At 41.0% G+C, this 21,945-nt stretch overlaps 1 protein-coding gene across 4 annotated transcripts in view; it reads right to left on the reverse strand.

Annotated features, from left to right (window-relative positions):
* Nucleotides 1–2,965: 2,965 nt before the first annotated feature.
* LOC147017950 (TNFAIP3-interacting protein 1-like) overlaps nucleotides 2,966–21,945 on the reverse strand; it is a 69,728-nt gene continuing 50,748 nt past the window's right edge. For 3 of the 4 annotated variants that reach the window (XM_085897097.1, XM_085897095.1, XM_085897094.1), the window contains 6 exons: nucleotides 19,527–19,655; nucleotides 18,774–18,899; nucleotides 17,326–17,406; nucleotides 13,456–13,584; nucleotides 13,259–13,336; nucleotides 2,966–8,487 (listed from right to left, as the gene is read on the reverse strand). In XM_085897097.1, the coding sequence (XP_085753223.1) occupies nucleotides 13,265–13,336; nucleotides 13,456–13,584; nucleotides 17,326–17,406; nucleotides 18,774–18,899; nucleotides 19,527–19,655 (537 nt within the window). In that variant the 3' untranslated portion in view covers nucleotides 2,966–8,487; nucleotides 13,259–13,264. The remainder of the gene's footprint in view (nucleotides 8,488–13,258; nucleotides 13,337–13,455; nucleotides 13,585–17,325; nucleotides 17,407–18,773; nucleotides 18,900–19,526; nucleotides 19,656–21,945) is intronic. The other variant, XM_085897096.1, reaches the window with a different exon arrangement.

A 21,945-nucleotide genomic window follows, 5' to 3' on the forward strand; every position in this document is an offset into this window, starting at 1 on the left:
AGATCATGTGACATGCTTGGCCACTCCAACACATTGACCTTCGGCTTCTTCAGAAAGGCAGTTGTCTGCTTGGAACGATGCTTCCGATCGTTTCCGTGCTGAAATACAGCTCCTCCACCAAGTTTTCACAGGGAAGGTAACATCTCTCCTTCAGGATGTCACAGTACATTGTAGAATCCATGTTTGCCTCGATGAACTTGAGCTCTTCAGTTCCGGTAGCACTCATGCATCCCCAAACCATGACACTACCACCACCATGCTTGACAGTGGGGATAACGCACTTGTCTTGTTACTGTTACCCAGGTCGCCGCCAGACACGCTGCACTCCATCAGATCCAAACAAATTGATCTTTGTTTCATCAGACCAGAGGACATGTTGCCAGTAGTCCAGGGGCTTGGATTGATGTGCTTCAGTAAACTGTTTGCGAGCTTTCTTGTGGCTCTGCTTCAGGAGAGGCTTACGTCTTGGACGACGCCCATGTAACCCGATACGATGGAGTGTGCGATATATGGTTTGCGCACTAACAGACTGGCCAGAAGCTGTGGAAATCACTTCAGCAATCTTGGCGGCACTTTGTCATCTGTCTTGGAGGACTAGATTCTAAACTTGGCGAACAGTACGTGCAGTCATCTTTGCTGGTCTGCCCTGGTGAGCGCAACTCATTTTTGTACGCTTCTTGGAGAACCTCTGGATGACCTTGGCCACGGTGTTGGGGCTTACTTTCAATGAAGCACTGATCTTCTTGTATCCTTGGCCATCTTTATGGAGGGCAACAATTCGATGTTTGACATCTTTCGAGAGCTCTTTACCATGAGGAGCCATGCTGCTTTCTCAATGGCGATTGGTACAGTATCTCCTCAGCAATTATTTATTCAGCAAGCAGATAGACAATCACTGCATTGAGTACACTTGTTCACTTTTAACATACCAGGGAGGTTGCAGCTCTATGGACATTGTGTGTATCGTTTGGTGCATATTTGTACCTTTAACACTCTTTGACTTAAATATGCAGAAAATGATGAAAATGGAAGCTGTTTCACCATGCTTGACTTACTTCTTGTGCAGACAATAGCAGGGGTGTACTCACTTTTGTTGCCACCTCTTTCAGAAATATTCGTAATATGCTACATTGTTTTTATGGAATGGCAGTTTTGTGCCTGCATACCATATTGTAGAATGTCTACTCTGTCATCAACTCTCAGCTTTTGCTTCCAGCACAGCTGCTTAAAAAGTTACACTGAATTATTTAGATATTTGTGAGGGGTGTACTCACTTTTGTGAGATACTGTATATATATATATATATATATATATATATATATATATATATATATATATATATATATATATATATATATATATATATATATATATATATACATATTTGAATACATGATCGAGGCTCGTGCAAGAACGAGAGTAGAATGGAAGGGAACAAAATATAAAAAAAGGAAACACCAACACAAGAACAGAAGTAAGAGTGAGATCAAGGGGAGTGGGGGAAGGACACATGGGCTGAACAAGCTGAGTGAAACACAGTAATAAAAGGAAGGGAAAAGCTGGGATGAAGCAGAAAAAAAGGAACAAACCATGAACCAACAACTAACAAATGAAAATAAGTGGAGAGTGGGAGAAGAATTGCTGCAATCACCTGGAAAAAGGAGAGTGCTTGGGAATGGGGTCATTTGGGGGAGAAGTGATCGAAATGAGTATGGATTGTGGGGGAGAGGTGGAGGGAAGAAGACCTGACGTAGTTGTGAATAACAGTCCTGAAAAGGGAAGAATGGGACTGAAGAGACAGGGGAAGTTGGCTCCATAGGCGAGAGAAAAGAGGACCAAAAATTCTACGTCAGCGATTTCAAACCTTGAATACGTCTCATCGACGAACAATAAGCTTGCAGCTTCTTGCCTTAGCCTTTTAAAAACTCTTTCTTTGCTTCTGCTTAATCAGTGCTTTTAAAAGGTGACAGAGAATAATAAAGATTTCCATCAGCCAAAATGGCATCTTTCCTTTCAATAACTCAAAATGTATGCACCCACTCATCATCTCATTCGCCAGGGTGCATCCAACTGCTTTGAGACAGGGTCAGAATAAAATGTAAGCAAGCCAGCTTTGACAATTCAAACCAGGATGGCTAAATCTGATATATTAAAGGAGCTCGGTTTTGGCATGCCTGCGTGCGTCCCATCCAGCAGATGCTTCGAGTTAGATGGAAATGCAGTACATCAAGTAGAACGTACCAGTCTCTGAACCTTTGGGCCTTGTACATTGTACATGTGGCCTCTGGAATTTGTAGTACGAGCAGCGACAAGCTATAAGCTTTTTGGGCGAGTTTAGAAAGTTCTTAAACTCCTTTGTTGTGCAGTGGCAAACCCCTTTCTCGCCGGTACATTTCAAGTATTTTTGGCAACAATCCTCATCTTGCACACATAATATATGTTCGGCTGCCCTGATCTCCATTGCTCGGGGTTTCTGTGCATGCGTGCCAAACATTCTGGGGCAGATTACATCATTTTGAAAGTCCGATATTATGAAATGTTATAAAAGGCCAATTTGGAGAAGTGCTAGATTCTGACGTGTGAAATTGCAGAAGAACTGAATGTCAGTGTTGGAACCGTGGAAACAATAATTAATTCTCACTCAAAATTTAATAAGGCCAGTGCCAGGTAGGCTGTTTTTTTTTTCATCTGTTTTTTTTTTTTTTGCTGTAAGGAATTCATCTTCTATCAAAAGGTAACACGTGTGCTCCTCGAACTCCACCAAAGGGAGGAAGATGATTTCTTGAAGATGGTGACATGTGATGAGACCTGGGCCCATCTGGGTATCTGGCCTCCTAATCATATCATATTCTTTTAAGCCTTAAATATTTATTTTGGGGTGCATCAAAGCAGCTGAAGTCTCACAAAGTAACACCAAGACAGTGGTGGTTGTTCTGGTCTTTACCAATTAAATGACAGAAAAAAGTACGATTTGTGATTATCATTTAATTTTCCTAAATCCACATGATACAACATTAAAAGTGTTGTCTATCATATTCTATTTAAAATGGATATACTGTGGAAAAAGCATATTCTCCAAATGTTTCATCAAAGTAAGATGCAAATGAATTTCATCATTCCATTCCCACCAACATGGGATCACACAGATAATTTTTTTTTTAACAAAACCCACATGCAGCAAACGTTTTCACAGCAATTCCCAAAGAACTTTTCCATCTGATGTCTCACTTACAAGACGGGAGAAACCCGAGGGACAAGTATGAATAAAGCATTCAGTGAGTGCCAGGATCACGAGGGAAGGTGTAATCAACTGCAAGCGGAAGGGTGCTTGAAAAAAAAAAAAGAAAATCCTCAAAAATCAGCAAAGATATGAGGGAGCTGAACACCAAAGCCAATTTCTTTTGATTATATATACCCAGATATTATGGTTAAAAAAAAGTACATTATATGAATTAAAAAAAAAATTAGCAACGGTGATGGGAGGGAAATAGTAATGGTGATCCTGGTCACCATTACTACTTCCCTGCCATCACCGTTGCTTTGCACATGACGATAAAATTAAAATAAAATAAAAACCACCTCAAAATGTTACTTCATCATGATAAATGTTTAAATAACTATGCTAACAATCATGTGCCATACAAGGAATACAATAAAATAAAAATTACTAATATTTCATATGATAATTATTTGTTTAATAATGCTTCAGATGGATATCAACGACAAGTCTTAATGGCGACATCATCAGTCAAAGTACTCACACCACATGCTACACTTTGGTTCCCATCACCAATAGCCAGCCCTGAAGATAGTGGACAAAGCACACCAATTCTTCACTACACACAAATACTGCTGGATAAGATGAACTATATGTACTACATATCAAAACAATACAAAGATCATCCAATATCGTTTCTTTGTACATCTCCCTTCACATCTATAATTAGTCTAATAGTCATTACTTCTGCCACCGAAGGCGGATGGAGGTTATGTTTTCACCTGTCTGTTTTTGAGCAGGATATCTCAAAAATTTGTGGATGTATTTGGACGAAACTTGATGGACGGGTTGGGTGTGTGTGTGACAAGGACAAATTGATTAAATTTTGGTGGTCTGGATCCAGATACGAGCATTAAATTTTTTTTTTTTAAATGATTCTTCACAATTGAGAAATAGGGCAAAAAACGATATACCTGCAAAGAACAATATCTCAAAAAGAACCACTTGAAAAAAAAATTAAAAAATAAATTGAATCCAGTTTCCAGATCTTTAGCAAAATTGAATCAATACGTCCTTGTCACACACCCAACCTGTGCACCAAGTTTCATCTGAATCCATCCATTTATAACTTTTTGAGATATCGTGCTCACAGACAAACAAACAAGTGAATACTACCTTCGTCCACCTTCGGTGACAGAGGTAATGAATTGAAAGATGAACGCATTCAACAGAATAGAGTGAAGTTCAATAAGTAACAGGTGATAATAATAATAAGAAGAGTAATGTTAGTGCCTAATATAGTATCTCACCCTTTAAGGCAGGTGTAGAAAACTCAGGTTTTTAGTCCTGCAATCATTAATATTTTGGATGATTATTTATTGGAGCGATTTCTGCTCTTGCAATAATTCTAATCCACGATTTCAAACTCATTTCCACAAATGGCAGGCAAGTCACCAATGTGGCCATGTCAATCTTTCGACCAGACAACAATACCAACAATTGTTATATATAATTTGACATTATATAATCATATACAGAAAATATTACAAATAAAATTACCCCCGTGTGGGGAAGACGGTCATCCCTATAATACCACAAGTTCTCAATGTTCAGCTATGACCGAAGACTACTGTGCAGTTCTACTGCACAGCTCGAACTGCGCAGTTTGGTTAAAGATGACTCGGCATTTTGGCGCGCGCGCACGAAATTATATTTTGAAAATAAATGCCGACGTTTACATTTCGGGTTTTGAAACTTTTGCACCTTCGGCGGAAAATGTATAAATATAAAAGGCTAAAAATGTGTTTTATATTTCTATTTCATTTCTCCTTCTTTCCTTCTTTGCGAATCGCATCGGCGTTTTTGGCCATCTTTCAGATCACGTGACGATCAAACGGGAAGGAAATTCAAAAATCTGTCCAGTTAGATACAAGATAATATTTTTTACTATCATAATCAATAAACAGTTGCCGAATATCTTGTAGAATGGCAGACGAGATAGGTTTTGAAAATGGCGATTTTTATAACTTACATGACCTCGTGACCTTGACCCTGACCTTGAACCCGGACAAAAGTTATATCGTTGTGCAACACTCATCGACCTCGACCCACATACTAAGTTTCATCAAGACCGGAAAGAAAAATTGTTGACGGACGAACATTTGGTCTGGCTTTATGAGGTCATCTCGGCAGAGATGACCTAAAAAACACTAATTTGAACCAAACATCAGATGCACAAACCTGCTCGCTCCATTCACCATCATATTGGGCACACTATACCCTTTTGTCTCTGATCTTCCTTAACCCCACCGCATGTCATCCAACCTTACAAATAGCCAACAAATTATATTTATCGAGCTCCTCTTCCGACAGAACATGGAGACAAAAAATTATGGTTGTTGTAAACAACGATGATTGCAAGCGTGAGATATTGAAGTGTCATCATTTCAGACAAATTTGGCCACATTAAGAGCAAAAATAAAATTTATTCGTTCCACTCGTGAGTTCTTGGATTACAGAGATCGTTCGATTCAATTTTGTACGTACTTTTTCCGAAGCAATGCAACTCATCTTCGAAGATAGTTTCTGTCTTCGGATCAACTGCCTTCAAAATTGAATCCACATGTCACACCAACTTGAGTGTGTCAATGCAGCACCAATTTCGACTACATTTCGGCATTTAGTCAACATTTTTCCTCTTGTACAGCAAGCCCACCCCAAATGTGGGTTTCTGCATCACGGTTTTGGTTAATCGCGGTCAAATTATTGTGATAAAATGTGCCGATCACAGCATGGGTGTCTCACTCTATCATGGTCTGGCGCAGAGGAATACACAACCCCGCATCTCCGGTTTAACTCACAGCCCCACGCTGCCCTCCATCGCACACTCGGTTGCTCTTTCTACATTGTCCCTCACAGACTTATCAGTGATTTTGTTTGACATCGCGTTATAATGCCCGATTTAGTTTTCGCTAGTCTTATAATTACATTGTGGGGTGTTCGTGAGAGTAAATAGTTATGAAGAAGAGGAATATGTGTGGTTTAGTGAAATAAGGCAAAGTAAATATAAAATGTTTTTAAATAAAAAGCTTTTGAAGTGAGAAACAAATTAATTAAATAATGAGCAATGTTGGTTGAATTGGGAGGTAGTGAGAAAGGAAGAAATAAAGAATGAAGTAAGGAAGGAAATAGAGGCAGAATGAGCTTATGATTTTTGTTTTGAGCGAAAATATTTGTTTGTTTGTTTTGAAGCGAGGAGTGGGAAAATAAGTGAAGTTGAGGAGCATGAAAGAGAACACTTGGGATAAAGCAGAATGAGGCACAAATCTTGGAGGTTTTTGCTCGTCTTCATGGAGAAGTGCTTGAAATTAAAGTGCGAGATGGACGCTGTCAAGGCACCGTATACGAAGGTCCAGAAAGGACATGCAGAACAAGGCAAAGCAGACAAAGATCACCTCCTTCTTCACAAAGTCTGATGACCCTCAACCAGAGATGTCGACGTTATCTCAATAACCTCCAACGCCCTCCATTGTCATCACCATAAAGTACAATTTTAAGTGTTTTTCATTTTTACGACTTTAGGCAACAAAACAAAACAAATTCAAACGATAAATTTTCGAGTCGGTTCCCCGAACCCTATTTCTTTTCCATGACGTCTTAACTTTGCGCATCGCAGTTTTGCCCAACGCGGGGTTTTTTAAGAACGCAACCCCCAACAACAAGGAGGGTCTGCTGTACGAGAAGCAGTTGAACATTTTTGATATCAACATTGATATCAAGAGGTTGATTTCATTATTGCTTCTTCATTCTTTTGACAATCACATTTTCATAAACAAAAACAATAATTATTCTGCGGCATTCAAGGTCTAATTTATGCAAATTCCCAACACCAAATTTCACAAAATATCTTGCTAAATACAACTTCTAATGTACTACTACTATTTAAAAGGCCTAAATTATTCCCTCCTTCTTACAGAGTCGACTGGGGAACGTTTTTGGCTGAAGCCTTTCACAAACCGGCTCGCCAAGCTAACTAATGGTGGCAGATTGGAGACCCAAGTTTAAAGTCCTTCCAATGGACCGTGGTGAAACACCAGAGCTGTCCAACTGGAGCTGATTTCGACAGGAATTTGGAATTGTTCAATGTGCAGCCGATATCTCATAGTCTTCATGAAGGATACCGTGGGATCTTTTCATGTCCACCAACGATTGCTGGCAGATGGGATTCCCATTTAATGTCCATCCGAGGAACGACACACGATGCCTCGCCTGGCTTGTGAAGCACAAAGATGACAGTTTATAGCAGCGAATGCATGTACCTCTACGCCATCCTGCAACCCCTTCAAATATATCCTCCAATAAAAATGTAAAATTACTATTTCTAACCAAAGATGAGATATATGCATTTAAATGTCAGACATTTTCTGTTTGCTGCATATGCTGACTGAAGAAGCAAAAGGGGTTGGGGGCAATGTTGCTTTTCTTCAGTGTTCATTTTATAACGCATGTGTTTAGGCTCATTTAGACAAAAGGTGAAGAAATCATAGTGACAACAAAATAGAGTAAGAAAACAAAATGGGGGAAGGGGGGGGGGGTGGGAACGAGAAACATAGCAGGTCGAAGAAACAGTGTTGGGATTCCTTATTAACAATTAAACTTTTATCCAATGAGATAGCAATTCATAATTATGTTCTCTCCTACCTTTTCCCCAACCTACAAACATTGCCAGTGCAAGACACAAGTTTAATTATTCGTATTTTTCAAATGCGTAAAACAAAGTCATCTCCAGTAAAGATATAAACAACGCAGACCTAAAGCCTACCTGATCAAAATGAGAGCAACCCATACTGCAGCAACCTACTTAATCATACTTAAATCATGCATATTGATTACATGTTGGTAGGGTTTTGCAAAAGGTGTTGTAGAAACAGTTGGATGAAAATAAATGTCACACCATGACGGGAAGGTGAGGTGAAGGCAGTTTTTCACACAATCATATGACGGTGTTTGACGCCCAGTGGCGAGAGCCGGATATGGTGGAAAAATATAATTCAGCCCAAAACACCTCCGCAGAGAGAAGCAAGCTGATTGTGAACAAGATGAACATAAAATCGACGAATTAGAACAGATATTTATTGTTTGATTCCAATCGGGTTGATTCAAAGGGAGACAGAGCATTCACCATGAAGTAACAAATTATATTAAATGAGGTATCAAATCCATTTCCTTTGTAATTTTAAGATGTCCTCTCTTCAATCCATTTTACATGCCTGCGCGCGCACACACAAACACACACAGTTACAATGGTTGATCAGAACCACAGACTCAGAAACAAAGTAATCAAACCAACAGAATAACCAAACACACAAAAAAAACAACGCACACGCACACACACGCCTGGTGTTGGCTTAATGGTTAGGGTGGGGGCTTGGGATCCAAGCATAGCGAGTTCAAATACCCCTCGGCTGTTGAATTCATACCAGGTGGGGTTGACTCTGCCAGTCATCTTTCTGAGGTCGGCAAAATGAGTGCCTGCTTGCTCGTATCCTGTGTCGGAGTGGCGACCCATCCAGGATTGTGCCAAATAGCCAATCAGACTGCTTAAGCAGCACCAATGCTCTGCACAGAGTATGGTCCCAATGGATGGATGGATAGATACACACATTTACAATACACATATGTATTTATATATACATATATATATATATATATATATATATATATATATATATATATATATATATATATAATAATCGATATATCAGCATTTTTTTTGTTCTTTTTCTTTTTTTAACTCGTTACCTTAGAAACCCTTCACAGTGTTAACAAAGGATTTGACAAGATTTTAGAATGGTGTGGAATCCATCCATTGGGACCATACTCTGTCCAGAGTGTCTGCGCTGCCGCAGCAGTCTCTTGGGCTAATGGGCATAATCCTGGATGGGTCACCACTCTGACGCAGGATACTTGAATGGCTCAATCATCCCAGCAAGCTGGTACTCACTTTGCCGATCTCGGAAGGATGACAGAGTGTGTCAACTCCACCTGGTATTAATTCAACGGAGAGTGGGATTTGACCTCAGGACTTTGGGATCCCAAGCCTACCACCCTAACCATTCAGTCAACACCAGGCATGGTATGGAATACCAACCCTGTAAATATTCTTCCTCTTTGCTCAAGCAAACAGACATGCACAAGTCATTTTAAGATCATCGTTTAATGGAAAACTAGACCACGAGGGCTAATGTTGTACTGCATCGGCAGCCGATGGATCAAATAGATCAAACGTTATGATTGGTGTATGCTAACTGCCTTGGAAAGAAAAGAGACTGACAGTTCAGGAGTCGTCAAGCCTGCTCAATCGAAGGGTTAACGTCCGAAACGTCAGCTTCTCCACGCTTCCCATGATGGTTAGCATACCTTGATCAACAATCTTTCAATCATCATTATGTGCACTCCCAAGTTGCCACTAGCGTACATCTCTGAGGAGCTGGTGCACATCTGTGACATGTAATGTTGGAGTCATAACATTGCTTCAGGGAAGTGGAAGGACTCGGAAGAACGTTGACAACCCATGCAGCAGCACAAAAAATAAAGTAAAGAGACCCAGACGTACAACGCTTCTTCAGGGCAGCTTATGAGTAAGGTCCACGTCGAACAGATCATGTTTGACAGTGAAGATAAAGAATTCCAGAAGATAAAATGGAATGACAATAGGTAAAGTGCAAACCTCGCCAGGTTAAACAGTTTATGTTTTGTCGCCCACTGATAGTGCGGATCTGCAGGTTCTGATTGGCTTGTTATTGTCACCTCCTCAATTCATCCACCAACTTTTATCAAAAGTCGTCCACAACTTTTTGAGATGTCATGCTATATATCGGTTTTAGCCCTATCTCTCAATGGTGAAGAATAATAAGGAATTAAATATCCCATCAGAGATGGGGAATCCCCCGCCATTGAATGTAAAAGGTCATACATATTCCAGATAATGAGGGAGGTGAATTGGAAACAATACACCATTTGGTTATCATCTCGAAAAAGTTCCCCAGGGGTGAGGAACGTAGTAACCAAAAAGAATTGAAATCAGATAAGCGGTTTTCCATTTATAACAAAAAACATTTTTTTTCAATATGGCTCCCCCAGTCGGCCATCTTGGATCCGACAACGCCCAAAATCAATAGGGTTCTTCCTTTTCAGGTGGTACATGTGCGACTCAAATTTCAAATCGATATGGCGAAAAAACATTTTTTTGAAGATTTCCGCCCCAGTCGGCCATCTTGGATCCGGCCACGCCCAAAATCAATAGGGTTCTTCCTTTTCAGGTGGTACATGTGTGACCCAAATTTCAAATCGATATGGCGAACAGTTTATGAGTTATCGCACTCACAGCTATAAATGTTGACGCCCGGACGGACGGACGGACAGCCGGACGACCTGGGTGACAACAATATCCCCCTTCCGCCACGTGGCAGGGGATAAAAATTCTCGCATCCAGATCTTCACCAAAATGTCATCATTTCCTCCTTGTCACACACCCAACCTGTCCACCAAATTTTGTCCATAACTTTTTGAGATATCCTGATCACAATCAGAAAGACAGAAGACATACAGGCAAAACAAACATTGGTGAAAATATAACCTCCGTCCACCTCTAGGTGGCGGAGGTAACTATGGCAAATAGTTTGCTGGCAAAAAAAGAAAGAAAGAAAAGAAAAAGTAAGAATAAACGGTGATGGTGAGGATAAAGAAGGTGCAACTAGGTGATCATTCTAGAGTCTGCAGTTTTTAAAGACCAAAAGACTAGAATATAGACCAATAGCAAGAAATAAATATTTGAATTGAAGGCAATGTTTTAGGTCCAAGTCTCAATAGATCCATTGATATTAAAGAACATATCAGCTTCCATTTCGACCAACATCAATCCTGTGTTTAATAGTTGCACCTTTTATTTTCTTTCTCAGCAGACATGGTGGCGAAGAAGAGCATTGAACGCCAAAGGGTGAAAGGCTTTCACAGTACCAAAAGAGCGACACTAAACAGACACGGGTCTAAATGATAAATCATGCCTTTGGGAGAAGTCACGGACTGAGAACGTAGATTGCAACCTTTTGTACGACCACTGTGTATGTACACATAAGCTATTGTTACCAAATCGTAAAATATGATACCAAAACAGTGACCGGTGCTCATCAATCAACTTTTGTTGTTCAATAGGCACAAAGCAACTGTTTGAATGCACATTCATTTTGGGAGCTTTTCCTGAGGCATTCCAAAATGGCTGTCTCAAAAACCCAAATATCAAAACTCAAACCAGCAATTCAGGTGAAGATTCCAAAAAAAAAAAAAAAAATGTATCCATACATAAAGTATCCACCAGGATACCAGGCAGAATGCTTTAAAATACAACATAAATCAATTCAGCTTGCAAAATCTTCCCAATTTTGGCTTTGTGGAGGTGACATGAAAAGTGCACTAAATGGGAGATCCCCCCTCCCCCTCCCCCTCCACCATGGATCCATTTTTTGGTTTTCCTTTTGGTTGTGCTGTGATTTTTCCAGTTTATTTATTGGTATTGTGGCTCAAAATACCAAAGCTGATCCCTGGTCCCTTGCTAAACTGATCAAAAAGTAAATTAAAATTATAAAATAGCAAACATCAACCGATAGCAAATCCCTCCGCCACCGAAGGTGGATAGAAATTATGTTTTCACCCCTGTCTGTTTGTTTGTGAACAAAATAACTCAAAAGTTGTGGATGGTATCAGACAAAACTTGATGGACAGGTTGGGTATGTAACAAGAATCGATTTGATTTTGGTGAAGATCTGAAATTTTTTTTTAGTGATTCTTCACCATCGAGTGATGAGGCTGAAACTATATATAGCCCGATATTTCAAAAAAGTTGTGTACGGATTCAGACGAAAAACTTGGTGGGTGAGTTGGTGGGTGACAAGAACAAGACGATTAAATTTTAGTTCAGGTCCGAATCCAGATCCCACCTATCAGTGGAATACAAAACGTAAACTAATCATCCTGGCGGAGGGTTGTGCAATACCGAGTGCTCTTCTAGTTTTAATCACCTGCACTTGCATGCATGATGGTACAAGATTATTACTTGCTGCTGTCGTGTCAGCACTATATGAGCAAAGCATGGCGCAGATGAAGTTAGCCCATCTGAGAACTGCCTCGGCATGTTCCTATTTACTACACCGAGAAGAAAAAAAAACATCATACTAATAAGCTGGAAGTTTAGCATTATTGAAGCAGTCGTATACACCAACCATCCTTATACACTGCGCTATAGAACATGTCCAAATACTGCGAGACTGGAGGTTGTTGTCAGTGTCAAGGTGATTTGTGTTCTTCAGTGCTCAAGTCGATAATTCAATTTAAATAAAGATTTTAAAAGGTTAAAGGCACACAAATAAATAAATTCTGGGTTTACCCTTTTATCCAATATCTGTTACATCACTCGATCGAACAAATTGCATTATTTCTTCATGCCTGTTGTTTGTGTCCTTTATGACGTCTTTAAAAACAGTAAGTTTATTGTTTGGAATTATTTTCAATTTTGTTTGACTGCCAGACAGGCAGACGGATTAAAAAAATGATCTCACTCCTCTCTGTGCATGTGTCGTCAGGACAAATTCAGAACCAAAGTATGGTAAAACGGAAAATTTGTCTTCCTATTCGTGTTTAAAATGTAACATTCGATTTAAATAAGGTCTTCCTTGTTCATAAACTCAGACAGATGGACGGACAGACATAAATCAATTGCTTAACCCAGCTTTTAACTTCGCGTGTGGGGGGTAAAAATGCATCCAATACATCGAATGTTGTGCTTGCTCATCTTCCGTTTTGTGTGTTGTTAAACAACGCTGAGCTGTGCTGCTTTATATTCCGCAGTAAAAAGTAACAAATAAATAAAAATAATCCGAAAACAAATTTCTTTGAAACCTAAATTTTTTTTGAGGTGTAATAACAGCACACCCCACCCGACAAAAAAAGCAATTAAATAATTGTGCAATGACACAACAAACATACCAGAATTTAGTCATGCTCAATGTCATCAAGATTGTTTGGTTGGTATGGTGGAGGTGGCCTCAAACGGTAGTCCCAGTGCTGTCATGAAAAGAAAGGCAACAAAGAATGAGATGGTGAAACATGCAGGAAGAAAATTTCTATACACCCACATAACAAAAACCGGCAAAATAATTCAGCAATCATGACACAAGAGTTACCTTATCACGGGGTGGATAACGCATTTCTTCAATACCGCTGAAGCCATTTCCCCAGCCACCCTCCTGTTGGTAGTTTCCTTGTGTCAGCAGTGGACCACATCGCTCCTCCTCCTGGCGTCGCTCAGACTGCTAAGACAGGTTGGGTAACAATACACAGAGTGAAAAAAAAAATCTTACTATCATTGAGCAAACGTGGATATCAATGAAACTCCAAAATTGAAATGTGGTGGAAATATGATGATGTGATCAATAAAATTTCTTTCAAGCATGACAAAAATTATAGACTGCATTTCCAAGACTGCTGCAGCATATTGTCCTCCATCTGCAGCATACTGCTACCCTCTCCCCTCCATCTCATCACTCTACCTCCTCAAATCCTCAACTGCCTTCTGCACCCTCTCTTATTACTCCCCACTGTACCTCAACCCAGCACCACAGAGCCTTTTCTACTCCTCATCAGACCCCCTCCCCAAGCTCTTCTGCAATCCCCCACACTCTTTCAACAACTCTCCTGACCTCCCCCCTCCCCTCCTCCCTTTTCCTACCCTCCCCCTCCTCTCCCGTGCACCCAAAGCCTCCTCTCCTCCCTCTTCATGAAGAGTGTGGACCTCAAGTATCCGGGCCTTCGCTCAAACCTGACAGATATTTCCATTCAGGTTGCCACCGACAAACCAGACATAATCTGCCTAACAGAAACTTTCCTCCCTCAAGATGTCTCTGACTCCCTCATATCTCTCCCTGATTACTCCATCCTCCAGTATGACAGACCTGAGCCTCATCCTGGTGGAGGAGTTGCTCTCTTCATCAAAGACTCTATTCCTCACTCCCCCACACCCCCAGGAATACTTCTGGCTACAGCTTCCCTCCACCCCCACCACATGTTTATATGTGTGCTGTACCATCCACCAAACAGTGATGACTCCATTTACACCTAACTATCTGAAAACATGGACCAACTTCTATCTTCTCATCCGAACTTTCTCTTCCTCATATGTGGTGACATCAATTGTCATCATGCCAGTTGGCTGGGTGTGGATACCTCTCTCACCTGCCATGGCACTTCAGCAAAAGACTTCTGCGACTCATTGGGACTGACACAATCGGTCAACTTTCCGACCCGTATCTCAACCAACGGTACTCCATCTCTTCTGGATCTGATTTTAACAAATTTCTCTGACAATATCTGCTGTTATTCCTACGCTCCAAATCGGTTCTTCTGAGAACGTGTTTGTCAAAGTGGACATCTCTCTGGCTGTTATTAGAGAACTACCTCAGTGCTGTAGAGTCAGGCATTTCACTCAAGCTGACTGGCAGAGTCTCCAAGCAACCATCAAACTTCTCGACTGGTCTCCTATCACTACTTTCTCCAACATCAACTCGTCCTGGGAATTCTTTCAGAGAAAGTTGCTTTCTCTCATGCACAGATTTATCCCCTCTCGACTTCCGTTGTCCTACCCTTCCTCCCACCCATAGTTCACTGAAGCTTGTGGCGAGGCTGTTGTCCTGAAACAACTTGAAATTGCCTCATGGAAAGCAAACCCAACTGAGGGTAATCTCAGTTCAAGTATGTGTCTACCCTGAGGAGAGCCAGAAAACAACATCTTTCTAACATCAAGTCTGAACTCTCAAACCTCTCTCCCTCCTCAAAATCCTGGTGGTGTCCAATCAAATCTGTTTACGGTGAATGTTCCCCCTCCATCTCCTCCCTTACCTCAAATGGCCGCACTGCTGACACAGCATGTGAAAAGGCTGAATGCCAAAACTCGGTGTTTTCATCTAAATTTTGTGTCTGAAACCCATCGCTTTCTGAAACCACTTGACCCAGTCACACCCAGCTGTCCCTGGACTCTGTGTCATTTTCTTCTGACAAAGTGGAGAGCTTGCTGTCAAACCTCGACTCAGGTTCTGCAACCGGTCCAGACGGCATCAGCCTACGTGTCCTAAAAACCTGCTCCTCTGCTCTTGCTCACAGTCTCTCTGTTCCATTAACCCTCTCATTTGCTCAAGGTCATCTGCCATCCGCTTGTAAATCAGCAAACATTACCGCTCTGCATAAAAAAGGTGCAAAAACAGATCCCTGCAACTACTATACAGACCAATCAGCCTTCCCACAATTATCAGCAAGGTGATGGAATCCATCATCACTTCAGACATTAAATCCTTCCTCTTCCCCAATGGCCTGATTTCCTATCATCAATTTGGTTTCAGACCAGGTTACTCTTCCCTGGATATGCTGCTTCTGCTCTCCCAACAATGGATGGAGGTCCTCAATGCTGGACATTAAATCAGAGTCATATCCCAAGACATATCGCGTGGTTTTGACACAGTCTGGCACCCTCCCCTGTTCACCAAACTCTCTTCCTATGGTATCCAAGGCCATCTCCACTCATGGCTCGCAGACTTCCTCCCCTGTCGCAGCCAAAGCGTGGCCCTAAATGGATTCTCTCATCCCCTCTTCCTGTCCAGGCTGGAGATCCTCAAGGCAGCATTCTGGGCCGTTCTTTTTCTTGTTTTCATCAATGAGCTCTCCGACTCTCTGGAAAAATCCTCTTTATCTCTTTGCTGATGACTCCACCCTCTGCCATACCATCTGTCATCCCTCAGACCGACAAGCAGCAGTTTCTTAGATCTCTGGAGATCTGGATAAAATCACAAACTGGTCCAACACTTGGAACATACCTCTCTGAAAGGACTGTTTGGAATCCCCCCCTACTTTCTCAATAATCTTCTGGAAGAAGTCCTTTCTTTCAAGCTTCTGGGTCTTACTATCTGCCATGACCTTTCCGAGGAAAAACACATTTCCAACCTGGCCTCAAAAGCCAGTCGCTGACTGGGAATCCTCCGTCGTGCAACGTCCTTCCTCGGCCCACCTGAGCTCCTGACCACATACAAAGCTTTTGTCCGCAGCCTGATGGAGTACTGCACTCCCCTCTGGGCTGGTGCTCCTGCCTCCCACCTTTCTCGGCTTTACACTATGGAAACCAAGGCATTTAGGATCATTGATATCTCCTGCGGTGAAGCTGTCTTTGGGCCTCTCGCTCTCTCCCCGCAGGCAGGTCGGTGGTCTTTCTTTCCTCCACAGTCTCCTTTCCGGTCTCGCCCTCCCCTCTGCTCTGTCTGCCCCCCCCCCCCATATTTCTGCAGGGCGCTCAAGGTCCACCAGCTACTCCCTTCCAGTAAAACTACCAAAATCACGAATCACTGCTCACCTTCACCCTTTCATTCCTCTTTTTTTCTGCACCTTTGGTATAAACTCCCACACTCTCTTTGATCCCATTCTTCCCTCCAGTCCTTCAAAACAGCTGTTCACCACCACTTATCTTCCCCCATCCAAAACCACGATCTTTCTACCCCCCGTCAATCCACCCCAAACCCACCTTCTTCAAATTCCCTGCAGTGTCCATCTTGTATACCCCATGTTCCCTGCCCCATCCCTCTCCCTTCCACAGATCTAATGTGTCTGTTCACCACTGTTTTGTCCTTCCCACTCCCACCCCTCGTCTACTGCCCCCCCCCCTGTTAAGCATTATGTTTTAGCTCTCATACGAGCCTCGGCAACATATACAGAAACAAAAAATTTGCAGGCCGAGAAGGGTAACTTCCTTCCCCCCCCTCCCACATCCCCCACTGGAGTGCCTACGAGTAATAATCATAATAATGATAATAAAAATAATAGACATAACTATGTCCGTAACTCTTGTCCTGCTTATCAGTATGCAAACCAAGACGTAACACAACATTCCTCACAGGTACTCAAATTCCACAAAGGGAAGACAATCTTTTGGAAATATCGACAAACAAGATCAAAATGCAAAGCCATTTTCACAAAGGTAATAAAATAGAAAGATGAAAACCTTGAAACTGCCTTACAGGTCTGTAAGTTTTCATCAACCGTTGCAAGTGTTCTTTCTCCTGCTTCTCTTTTGCCAAAGTCTCTTCAATATTAATCAACTGCAATTGACCGAACGAATAAAATGTATAATAACAAGCAATGGAATAAGTCATGACCATTTCTTCCTTTCATGTTTATGATGCAAATTTATTCCTGGAAGACACCACACAAAAAAAAATAAAAAAAAATAAAACTGCAGACATTATTTCTATATGAAGGCATTATTATGTACCAAAGGGTAAATATAATCAACTCAATAGTAGCATAAGAGGTGATCAGCATTACAAATAAGGACAAGGGTTAAAGGCTGCCCCCACCTCTTTGCAATCTCCCCATTCATAGATTTGAATTCAGATCAGCATTAAAAGGGACCAGGTTGCAAACGATAATGCAGTTCAGTGCAGTGAAAGGCAAACAAGACACAGGCTTGAGGCAATTTCACCATCAGTCTAACTTCATGCAAGCAAAGGATCCACTTTAAAATATATGGACACAGAGATCAACACAATTTCTATGTGATAATTTGAGTCAATTAGCAATTTACTTTTGTAGTAATTTGGGATCTTACTTAATTCATACTTATGTTCAATGGGTGAGGACTGAAGGAAGCAAAGAAGAAAACTGATGCCAGCTGACTGAATACACCGAACATTAACTTGTTGATGCACCTCGAGAGGAGTCATGTGAAACAGAGTCACAAGTTACTTTACTATACTTGCATTCCAACAAAATTTGAAAGTTCCTTATGTAGAAAATACAACTAGTCAATTGAATCGAATTTGCGAACTCCATGAAGCAAAACACCAAAACAAAAAAGTCCACAAGATCACTAATACATGGCGGAAGCCTCAGTTGGAAGATGTGTTGCGAGATATTAAGTCCCCATGGGAGAAAAGATGAACGCTTCAGGCTAACACAAATAACAAAGAAGAGCAAATATTCTCCTGTAGAATTAACACAATCAGGTGGAAAATAGGTTGGATAAATGCTACACACGATGGAGTTCATGGGAGGATAAAATTCATGAAGAGGATAGAGTGGTGAAGCCACAAAGGTATCCCAAATGTATGTCCACACGATTAGCGAATAGCCAGTGAGTGGTAAATGAGGAATCCGCTGAGAGTCCAAGGAATAAAACAGTTCGGAACCATACGTAGGTTGACTGTCCCAAATGGTGTGTGCTTCATTGAACGAAGATCCCCTGAACAAAATGTCCAAATTTCCCTTTTTCAAAGAAATTGCCACCAGGTTTTATGGAAAAGTACTGGAAGTTGATTGGTTGTTCCTTCGTGCGAAACCACACCTTGTGGTTAAAATAAATAAATCATCTGACATCCAAGCTGAGCTTATGGAAAGGCTTTCTCATACCATCGGCAAAAAAAGGGTTTCTCACACGATTGGTATAATCAAAGGGTAACCTCCTCACCTTAGCACTCGTCAAATCCATTTTCTCTTTGAGTTTCAAGTCTTCCAGCCTTATCTCCTCGTTCTGGGTGTTCATGCGCTCTCGATCTGCTCGTTCTTTGCGGAAATCCTCTTCATAGATCTTTACCTGTGGTCCGAAAATGCAACGATTAGAAGGTGGTCGTTTTGACGTTTTGGAAGGTCTGACAACTCATGCAAATCTGAACATCAGGGTTAAACTGCTGCATTATGACATTTCAAAAGGATGAGTGTATCTTTGCCAATGGACTACCATATTCAACTTTGCCAAACTGCCAGCAACAAAGGTTTAACTTAAAAATAAAAAGAAGATTCTGATATTACAATACAAACATATTTGGGGGGCCTCCGTATGCATCTCCCTTAGATATAACAATATAGCTCATTCCTCCCCACCATCCATTCCTTCCCAGCTCTAGCATGTTACACACAACTGCTTGTCCCACATCAAGTCAATTTCTGATATGCCAAGCTTTCAAATGGCCTTCATTCCTTGGTCACCCATTTAGAGAAGTGTCTCCCTGTGCTCAATAAAAATCACAATTTCGCATTTTTCTTTACAAGTGGAATACCCAATCATCACATATGACATCCCTCATCCCCACCTGCAATCATAAACTTGTTAATCTGGACATCCTACGTCAACATGTAAACAGTATGTTAACACTCTAAACTTCAAGACGAAGCTGTTCCACAAGCTGTGACATCGAGACAAGAAAATAATGTCCAAACTCACCTGCTCTTTTAATACAGCAACTTGAGTTAACAAATCTTCACGACCTTCACATTCAGGAAAATGAGCCTGGTCTTTGCGGTTTGCTCCAGGGATTGCACCAGGACCGTGAGCCAATGCATCAGCCAAAGCCTAAAAATGCATACATCAAAAATGTTACGCTCTCTCCCAACTCTCGGACTCCTGTGCCCACTCTGAACTCCGTCGACTACTGACATCTTTCATGGTTAGATCGCTTCTTTCACCACTCAAAACTCCCACCGCAGCATACAAACCATGAAAAGATATTTGATGGACATCACGAGTAGGTTGCACATTTTATCACCATCTATCTATAATTCCAGCAATGTGTGTGTTTGTGTGTTTGTGTGTTTGTGTGTTTGTGTGTGTGTGTGTGTGTGTGTGTGTGTGTGTGTGTGTGTGTGTGTGTGTGTGTGTGTTTGTTTGTGTGTGTGTGTGTGTGTGTGTGTGACCGCCGTTTCTCGACAACCGCTGGTCCGATCTAATTGAAACTTGCCAGGTATATTGCTGGGGACCCGAGGATGTGCCTTTTCAAGGTTTGATATTAATCGGACAAGTGCTTCCCAAGTTATGGCCATTTATTTACCAAACCAATGATAGACACGTTGTTGCGTGGGCGTGGCCGATGGGAAAGGGAAGCTCAGCCGCGTTCGCCATTACGGGTTCCAACGTACGGGCTTCCGGATCCATTACGGGTTACAACGTACGGACTTCCGGATAATGATGACTTCGTGTATTCTAATAATTTCTTTATTTCTTATGCGCATTTATAGATAAACACAATGCCCCAAGTTATGATCGTTTTCATATTAGCCAGTGTATAAATTTCGGAAACATCAGAGTGCTGGTATGCTCCGAACCAGGAAGTAAATTTTTTTTCTCTCTTCTCTTTTTGTTTTTCCTTGCCACGACATTGCGAAAAGGTAAAATACGTTGGCGCTAATTGAATAATTGGGTATTAAGACTAAATTGCGAATAATCGTAACTGCGAATAATATTCGAACTTCCGGGCCACGCACGTACGGGCACTCGAGAGCGAAGAAACGGCCTGCGTGGTTGTTTGTTGTTCGCGGTTTGAATATTTATTTATTATTTTTTTTTTATTATTTTTTACGGGCACATACTAGTATAAATAACAAAGCTAAACACTGTTCATCCCACAATTATCAAACACGGAGGCAACTTGGTTCAGGAGGACAAGGCAGAACAATTTAATTTATGCATCATTTGAATATTTCATGGCATGTTTTAAACATATACTGGTGAAGAAACCGTCATTACTTCCCCCAAAAATCGGTGTATTTACTCCGAGTTCAGGAGTGCATAGAAGTCAAACAAAAACTACCATAGACACTTCTTGAACTCGAGAGTTCATATGGCAGCTCACCCCACACTGTCTTGAGAAACAAGGACATGGTGGGGTCCACAAACGGCAAATTTAATTGGTTGTGAGGACGTAAAATGCCGTAATAATCTCTTACAAGTACTGCTAAACGGAAGGATTTTGAAAGTGTCAAAAAGGCGATTTGAGTTCTAGTATTCAAGTACATCATTGAATTGAAATAAGGGAGATTTTAGAAGTTGTAGAAAAATATTCTGGAAGTTTGATGCTGTTGATGGAGTGTCTTTTACACCACCGTATTTAAAACATTACATTAGTTATTTGTGCCTGTTTGTATCCTTTATGACATCCTTTAAAACAGTAGGTTTCCTGTTTGGAATGATATTAAATTTTGTTTGACTGCCAGACAGGGAGACAGTGAAAATATTCCCTCGCTTCTTTCCGCGCATGTGTAATCGAGATGAATTCAAAGCCAAAGTACAGGAAAACTATCGGCTTGTTTTCTGATTAATGTTCCGATTCGTGTTCAAAATATAATATTCAATTGAAATCAGCTTATTCCTCGATCATAAACGGAAGTTTGCTGACAGAAGGACAGACAGACAGAAGGACAGACAGACTAAAGTGAAACAATTGCTTAACCATACTTTTCACTTTGTGTGCAAAAGGTACTCATGGTATTATGCCAAAACACAAAAATGAAGTGCTTGGAATTTGAATAAATAAAACAAACGGAACAACAAATATTTTATGACCATTTTCCCTTTTTTCAGGGGATTGGTGGAATGATGGCATTCTCCATACACATCTATCCATTGCATCAATGATGTGCAAACCAAAGCATTCCAGATCGTTTTGACAAAAATAAACAAATAAATATGTGCAATTAGCACCCTCTGGCGGTAATGGAGAGCATCAGCCGCAGATTATGTCTCACACGGTAAAACCGCATAATCTGCAAAGAACAAAAGCCTGTCTGCCTCTTAAGCAATTGTTCCACCAATGCAAACCAAAAAAAAAAAAAAACAGAAGGCAAGTGCCATCAGGTGGAGATGTAAA

This window comes from Eptatretus burgeri, chromosome 10 (genome assembly GCF_056783735.1).
Source record: "Eptatretus burgeri isolate ZD-2024b chromosome 10, Ebu_testis_v1, whole genome shotgun sequence".
Taxonomy (NCBI): domain Eukaryota; kingdom Metazoa; phylum Chordata; class Myxini; order Myxiniformes; family Myxinidae; genus Eptatretus; species Eptatretus burgeri.